This window comes from Callospermophilus lateralis, chromosome 7 (assembly GCF_048772815.1).
Source record: "Callospermophilus lateralis isolate mCalLat2 chromosome 7, mCalLat2.hap1, whole genome shotgun sequence".
Lineage (NCBI taxonomy): Eukaryota > Metazoa > Chordata > Mammalia > Rodentia > Sciuridae > Callospermophilus > Callospermophilus lateralis.
Genome location: NC_135311.1, coordinates 109,786,723 through 109,795,455, shown reverse-complemented (window position 1 = coordinate 109,795,455; position 8,733 = coordinate 109,786,723). Strand labels below are relative to the sequence as shown.

Below are 8,733 nucleotides of genomic sequence, written 5' to 3'. Positions count from 1 at the left end.
AAGTATCTGTTGAATGAAAAAACCAGCCAGCACTGGCTCGAGTCATTTCTGACCCCAAGTTCTTTAGTAGGAAAATTGAAGCAAGACCTTTCTTTAAAAAAGCCCAGTGGTAAATACATGGCACTGAAAATGAAACCGTTTCAGGGAGGAAAATCTGGTTTCTGACTTCATTAAACATGTGCATCAAAAAATATCTGCTAGGTTATGTCACTTAGTGGTAGAGTGCTTGCTAATTTTAAAGAAAACATACTTCTTACACAAGACAATTTAAACTGATGCAAAATATTTATTCCAAGTTAGTTATTTTATGCAGTAGTTTTTCCCCTCAACAGACTTGTGATAACCACATCTTTTAAATCTGTAAATAATGTTATCAAAATAATCTTAATCTTTGAAATCTCACAAAAATTTATATTTTACAATCCACCCTGAATATCAAGGCTGCAAGAATAACACATTTCCTATATCCAAATATTTTACAGCTGTACCCAAAAAGGAAAAAAGAAAACAAAAATAAACAAACAAACAAAAAAAAAAACCACATATGCTTTGTTAAGGGCTAAAGTTACCCGAGCAGCCAAAAATAAAATAAAATATCCAAATTATTAGCATTAATTTAATACAATTATAACTTCAATAGTCACTTTGTCATTGACAATGATTGCTTGAGCACAGGGGTGAGTGCCCCAAGGGCTGGTAGTAGAAGCTGCTGCTGCAGACCAGTGTCTCCTCCTCTCTGCATCTCTGCACTGCCAGCTCCCACCTGTGCATCGCCCCATATGTACTGTGTGTGTGTATTTAAAAAATCTTTCCCACCACACAAACTTCTATTAAGCAGATAACAGGGAAGAACAACAACAAAAGCTAAACAAGCCAACTGCTCTTTCTTTGGGATATGATTATTTCCCTTGTGCATGAAATATTCAACAACATAAGAAAGGAAAAGAACAATTTCTTTTTTATATTCCCTAAACACACAAGCTGAGTTTACTGAGTCAAATTAACTGTGAGCATTTATATGCCTACTTCCAGGCATCGTCATCTGATGTTTCACTGCTACTCGTTTCTGTGTCTGAGTCCTCAAACTCTGCTTTACAAGTGCTTCTCCAAGGGGAGAATAGGCTGGAACCGCGGCTCTGTAAGAAGCCATTTTTTCCGAAGCCATTTCTTCTCAGCTGTGGTTAGCGTGGGAGAGAAAGGAAAAAAATAATCCATCAATGACCACACTGGCTTGTGGGACATAGGAAAAGGCCAGGCCTCAATTTGATATGAGGGAGAATGGGAGATGGGGGAAAACTTAGATCTTCTAAGATCTCTCACAGTAGGGCTGTTTCATGTACAAATAATTATCCAAGGTTGGCTTTTTTTTTTTTTTGGGGGGGGGTACTGGAGTACTACTAGTGATTGAACCCAGGGGTGCTTTCACAACTGAGCTTCATCGTCATTTTTTGAGACACGGTCTAAGTTGATTAGGGCTTAGCTAAATTGCTGAGGCTGGCCTTGAAATCATAATCCTGCTGCCTCAGCCTCCCGAGTAGCCAGGATTACAGGCGTGTGCCACCACGCCAAGGACCTGTGATTCATTTTGTCCGAGGTAGGATTTGAGATTTCCTATTTCTGAGTTCTGAGTGGTAAGGTCTTATGTCAGCCTGTATATTTTCCTTCTGTGGGACTTAATTCAGCTGTCATTTATATGCCACCAGAATGTAAACTCAAGGAGGTTTATAGAAACTTCATTTATCTTGTTCATTGTTGTAAACCTTAGGATCTGGCAGGGTTTTCTTTGTTCTTGTTTTTTGCAACGCTGGGGATCAAATGCAGGGTGTCACCTATATAAGGCAAGAGATCTACCAGTGAGCCAAATCCTTACCCTTTGGCAGAGTTTTATTCAGAGAAAGTGGCCAAGCATCTGTTGAATGAATTCATGTAAGCCTTTTGGTTTCTTAGTTCTTGCCAGAGCAGCAGAAGGAACTCAGGGCTGAATATAGAGAAAGTTCTGGCTTCTTCCTAAACACAGAGCTCAGACCTTTGGAACATAATCTTGGGGTTCTGATAAGGGGTTAGAGGTATGAGGATGAAAGAATGTTACCTTCTGGAATCTGCTAGTCACTGGCCTGTTGGTATAACTACCACTGGAGATCCTTTTTGTTCAGGCAGAGTTTGATGCTCCTTTATATTTCTACTACGGTAATTACTTTATACTTTCTTTTTCAAGGTCTCATCTCTCTCACTTAGGGCTTCCTAAGGGAAAGTACTGTCCTGACTCCTTTCTTTCCTAGTGTTTAACTGGTCTCCAGGGAAGATTTATGACATACCTGCTCTGTCTTCATGTGGAACTCTTTTAGCTCATCCTCTGTGAGAGGAAGGCAATTCTCATCATTTTCAGGATATTCTTGCCATCCCATTGATTTCAATAACCTGGTGGAGGCAGAAAGACAAAGAAAATAGGACAACAGTAAGCCTAAGTGGGCAATCTACGGCTTTTCACAATAAAATCAGGACATTTCCACATGTACCTAAGTTCTTTCAATTTCATGGCACTGTGGCCTCTCTCAGAACCTAATCCTACAATTCCCCTGGAATAGGAGATTTCTTTTAAGAAAGTACTCCCATACTTGGCAGGCTCCACAAGCTATCCAGTCGTGCCCAAGAAAGCTGACTGCTTTATGTTCAAGGCCCTCATTTAAGCACCAGGGGTTTCAAGCATTCCAAGGCTCCTTTAAGGGGATTTTATGGTAACAGTTCATTTGGGACAGCACCACAGTCCCAGGAAACAGATTCTCATTTCTTTCCTTTTCGGACTGGAGCCATAAACTGAGTCTGAAATTCAATGACAAGAAAACTTTGGCGAGGATATTGTGAAAAACTTGGCCAAGTCTGTGAGAATGCTAAGGAGCCAACAGGCCAACCTATGTTAACACTGAACAAGTTACAATGTTCATGGACTCTTCTCTCTGTATGCCCAATTCAGTTCTATCCAAGATATCTTAAGAATGTTTAAGATCCTCACCAACAGATCACACATAGCATTCTTTTTTTTTTTTCTAAAGAGAGAGAGAGAATTTTTTTTAATATATATATATTTTTTTAGTTTTCGGCAGACACGACATCTTTATTTGTATGTGGTGCAAAGGATCGAACTCAGTGCTGCGCATGCCAGGCAAGCACACTATCGCTTGAGCCACATTCCCCAGCCCAACATTCTTTATGATCTTGTCCTCTCTTACCTATGCTCTGCTTCCAGAGAGTGTGAAAGAACTCCCCCTTCTTCTACTACAGGGAGAGAAAGACCATTCTGAAGACAGCCTTCCTCCCCATTTTCCTTTGGTTCAGGTGTGCTGTTGTCCTCCAACTGCAATAAATAAAAGGAAGGACACTCTTGTTTAATGATCCTTTTTTCCCTTTTAGTACCACGGATTGAAGCCAGAGGTGCTTAATCACTGAGCAAAATAAATCCCCAGCCCCACCCCCCCCCTTTTAAAATTCTGAGACAAAGTCTCTTTAAATTGCTGAGGTTGGTCTCAAAATTTGTAATCCTCCTGCCTCAGCCTCCAGAGTCACTGGGATTACATTCATGCACCACCCACTCGGCTTATGACTCTTGTTGTAAGACAAGCAACCTACAAAATCAAGGAGTAAGAACCCAGGAAAGTGCTTTCTAAAGAAAACCTCGGCCCACAGGTTTTTCCCATTTAAAAATGGGACCTGCTATATAAAAAAACTGAATTTCAAAGTTTACATGGAATGGTAAAAGATCCGGAATAGCTAATATGATATTAAAAGAAAAGAACAAAGTTGGAGGACTGATGCTAGCAGACATTAAGGCTTACTATAATAGCTAGAATAATCAACACAGTGTGGTTTTTGCAAAAGAATAGACAAACAGATCAATGGAACAGAAGAGAGTCAACAAAGGTGATAAAATGGAGAAGAGACAGTATTTTCAATAAAGGTATGGGAACAACTGGGCATCCATATACAAAAAAAATGAATCTAGTTGAAGACTTTATACCCCTTCACAAAATTAACTCAAAATTACAGACCTAAATTTAAATACAAAACCATAAGACATCTAAAAATAATACAGGAGGAAATACAGATGACCTTAAATGTCAATGACTATTCTAGATACAACATCAAAGGCATGATTCATAAAAACAACTGACAGCCACATCGAGCGAGGAAATGTTTGCAAAATGGGTATCTGACAGGACTGTTATCCAAGATATACCAAGAACTTTAAAATTAAAAGGGTCAAAATCCACAGCATGGACAATATCACATTCTGTTATGTAGAGCAATATGAATTCTCCTTCATTATTGGTAGTAATGTAAATGGTATAACTCCTTTGGAAGACAGTTTCGTGGTTTCTTTCAAAACTAAATATACAACCAGGTACAGTGGAGCATGCCTATAAATAATCACAACTACTTGTGAGGCTGAGGCAAGAGGACTGTCAAGTTCAAGGCCAGCCTTGACAATTTAGCAAAAGACCCCATATCTCAGAAAATAAAAAGGACTGAAGATGTGGCTCAGTACTAAACTGCCCCTGGGATCAACTCGCAGTACTAAAAACAAAAACAAACCACCTTCCTCTGCCAAACCCAAACCAAAAAAACCTCAACATGCTATTACCTTATGATCTAGCCATCACAATGGCTAAAGGACCTGACAACTAATGGTCACAAAAACTTGCATACAGTTGTTTACAACAGCTTTATTTATAATTACTAGAACTTGGAAGCAATTAAGATACCCTTCAGTAAGTGAACCTAATGGTCAATAAAATAAATCCTAGTTTGAATCTCTGATGAACAATGAATAAATTCACTTTACCAAAGGGTCTTACTCTTACAGATACTATGTACATTTTAAAATCTTGCCATTTCTTTCACCCTTAAGGAAAAAACAAATGAACAAACAAACAAAAAAACCCCTACATATAACAAAGGAAAATATCTATATTGTCCCAGAGAACTCATATGCTCTTACATCCTCCAGCTTGTCACAGTCTCTGTTCTCTGCAAAGTCTCCATTTCGGTCATCCTTCAGAGTCTTCAGGAATTCACTCTTCCTGTCAGTGGTTCGGCGGGTCAACTTGGTCAGACGAGAGGAGCTGATCTCAATTGGAGGGGTAATGCTGGAGGGACTCTAGGCAAATACCACAAATAGGTTTGCTCCTAATAGCAAAGGGCAAGCACTGAGATTCTCTGGATTACTTCTAAATGGCACAGATTTCCAGAATCTGGCAGCCTATTTAATACTCTCATCTTTTTACAAAAAAAGTAATTCTTTTTTTTAATGACTTATTTTTGTAGGCTTTCTATAGTTAAGACATGCTGGCCTATATAGCACCTTCCTGATCCTTCTACAGACACCAGCAGTATGGTGTAGGTCTATCACAGAACATTCACCCCACTCGGCTATTGTCCACTTTTGTATGCTCATAATGGGAGACAAAAGCAAAAAATAAATTCTCAGTTAAGCATAGTTAACAAAAGAAATGGCATTACAGCTACAGAGTCACGGTGGATATCTTAAGTGTAAGTAAATAGGAAATGGCAACTTTGGAAAAGGCTGTCCTGCATTATCCTCACTCACCTCTTTGGGAGAGCTGAGAACTGCGCCACCAGCCAGTACCACTGGTTTTGTAACAGAAATTGGATTGGTAAATGACGAGGAAAGGGATCCTGATTTGAGTTCCATTCTGCTAGATTTCCATGCATTGGGCTATATGGGAATAAATATATAAGTCAAAACAAGCATACAAATAGGAGCTCAGCTTGTAAAATCTTAAAGCAAAGAGTGAAATGTTATGTGGGAATGCAAGTCCCCAGAGCTTACCTGTCTCAACATGTTTGGGATGTACAAACCCTTTCTGAGATTAGACATTGAAGGATAAAGAAAGATGAAAAGCAGAGGAGCCGTATGGGATATTAACAGGTATTTATCAAAAGAGCTCTACTTCAATCAGCCTGAGAGGTGCTGGGGTGATCAAAGTTCAATGGTTTTCATTACTGTGCTATTTCTCAAAGTGTTTAAGTGCACAGATAAATTTGACAAGATGTCCCATTAACGCAATTTTTCAAAAATTTTCTTTTTTAGTTACAGATGGACATAACACTTTTATTATTTTATTATTTTTTTAATGTGGTGCTGAGGATCGAACCCAGGGTCTCACATGTGCTAGGCAAGCATTCTACCACTGAGTCACAACCCCAGACCCTCAATTTTTCTTTTATGACATTATTAACTTCCACATAACACATCAGAAAAATGCGGTTTTCTAGAAACTTTGAAGGCAAGAAGCTATTTCAAGGCTATCTAGCGCCTCCTCCCCCTTTTGGTACCAGCAATTGAACCCAGGGACACTTAACTATATCCCCAGCCATTAATTTTTTTAAATTTTAAGACAGGGTCTCATTAAGTTGCTGAGGCTGGTTTTAAACTTGCAATCCTCCTGCCTCAGTCTACTGAGATGCTGGGATTACAGATGTGCATGCATCACTGTACCCAGCAGAGGCCCCTTTTTTCTTAGTTTTGTGGAGTCTGGCCATGACCCCAACTCTGATGGCAGCATAGTATATCTGGAATGCTCTATTGTTTTGAGTCAATGTCACTATCTGAGGAGACCGAGAAAGATGAGGCAAGTCAATGGGGCTGAAGCAAATGAAAAATTTTTACTTATTTTTGCAGCCTGAAATATTATAATCAAGAGACTTACAGTAGAAAGGGTTTGTGTGAAAATTATTCCTTTCTTGGGTGCCCTCTTGGTTGAAGATACAATACATGACACAGTAACTTTACAAAAGAAATTAATTTTACTGCATATCTACCATGTATCAGGTGCTTGTCATATAGTTTTATTTTGTTCTTAAACACATCAGGTATGATCAGTATTATTTTTGTGGGACTGGAGACTGAACTCCAGAGTGCTTTACCACTGAACTACATCTCAAAGTGTTTTTTGAGATAGAGTCTCAAGGAGGCTGGCCTCAAACTTGTAACCCTCTTGTTTCAGCCTCCAGGGTCATTGGGATTACAGGTATGTGCCACTGCCCAAAGTTTAGGTATAATTATTGTTATGTTGACTTTATTTTATAGAGAACGACACTTAAGACAATAACGTTATGCAATTTGTTCAATGTCACTCAGCTAGTACATGATTTTGCTTTTCCACTATCCAATAACACCTTTAAAAAGAATATACAATTAGATAAGGGAGACAATGGCCTAACTGAATGAAAATAAAACTCTTTATTTTAGCTCTGGCACTGATGAAAATCAAAAGATGAATGCTTGTGTTAACATTAAAGATGATTTGTGGCTTCCTCAGTTATAGAATGTTACTAGAAGCCTTGTCTTTCTTTTAACGTTGTCACCTCATGGCACAAAAAACACTTTTGTGTTTCTGCCATAGTAGTACAAAAGGTTTACCAGATAGCTTTACATGTAATAGGATGCCTACATCGATGCTTAATTTTATTCCAACTTAATCTTTAGTAACTTAAAACACTATGGCATACTTTGTTCCCTGCAATACTTACTTCTATCCCCATTTTGTAAAACACCTCTTTTATAAATAACTAAAAAGTCTCAACCTCACATTACAAAGGACAGCTTTCAAAAATATGTCTTCTTTGAGGAAAGACATATTTATTGCTCACTGCCAAATTTTTCTAAACATATCTCTTTCCCTGTCCCTGATGCTTCATTCTCTAGGTTCTGCTCTTACTTCCTGAATCCCTTTCAGTCTTTTCTATTGATGTAGGCATTCTATAGTTTTCTATGCTCAGAACTCTTCTTCTTCTGTTATTTTTTCCTAGGTGAACTTCATTAGAAAAACTAGTTCTGTGGAACCAATCAGTTTAAATAAAAATTATGTAGATAATATGTAAAACTGTATCTCTATCCCCAGCTTTTCCCCTAAGCTTTTATACAGGTCTACCTGAAGTCTTATTTGTTCATCACTTCACTCATACTAGCCACACAGAATCACTTGCCTCCTCCCAAATATGGCATATTCTGCCCCCATTTTTGGGTAATGGTTCCTTTTGCCTAAAATATCCCACTCACTTTATTTGCTCTTTAACAAACTCAGACTTTTAAACTTTCATTTACTGAGTAATTAGGATGAGCTAGGAAACGTATTTCAAAATCTTTAAAACTTTAACTTCATTAAAGTTCATTTAACTTTATTCTTTCACTACAATTACGTGACAGATATAATTAACCCTTTAATTTTTTTAAGGAGAATTAGCAAAATTAAATAACTTGCTCAAGATACTAGCCCTGGAGGGTGACACAAAGATTCTTAGTTAAGTTTAACTCTAAATTCTCAACTTCTTCTCTCCTCTTCATCCTTCAAGATAGGAGGTATCCTGGAACAGCACAAACAGCACTGTTGTGAAATTAGATATGGTTTAAAAGTGTTGAATCTCCCCCCCCGCCCCCCTTTTTTTTTATCTGGTATGGGGATTGAACGCAGAGGTGCTTAAGCATGTAGCCACATCCCCAGCCCTTTTTGGTATTTTCTATAGAGACAGAGTCCCAATGAGTTGCTTAGGACCCCACTAAATATCTGAGGCTGGCTTTGAACTCAGATCTTCCTGCCTCAGGCTCCCGAGGTGCTGGGATTATAGGTGTGCACCACTATGCCCAGCTAAGAGACCTGACTCTTATTACTAACTAGTTTTCAAACCTCATATTACATAATTGAGGAGTACATATGC

The 8,733-nt window shown here is 38.5% G+C and overlaps 1 protein-coding gene across 3 annotated transcripts in view; it reads right to left on the bottom strand.

Moving 5' to 3' along the window:
• Positions 1–266: 266 nt before the first annotated feature.
• Positions 267–8,733, bottom strand: part of Gpbp1l1 (GC-rich promoter binding protein 1 like 1) — a 42,163-nt gene continuing 33,696 nt past the window's right edge. For all 3 annotated transcript variants that reach the window (XM_076860520.1, XM_076860519.1, XM_076860518.1), the window contains exons 8-12: positions 5,603–5,731; positions 4,994–5,152; positions 3,228–3,352; positions 2,316–2,418; positions 267–1,175 (exon numbers count right to left, since the gene is read on the bottom strand). In XM_076860520.1, coding sequence (XP_076716635.1) covers positions 1,023–1,175; positions 2,316–2,418; positions 3,228–3,352; positions 4,994–5,152; positions 5,603–5,731 — 669 coding nt within the window. In that variant the 3' untranslated portion in view covers positions 267–1,022. The remainder of the gene's footprint in view (positions 1,176–2,315; positions 2,419–3,227; positions 3,353–4,993; positions 5,153–5,602; positions 5,732–8,733) is intronic.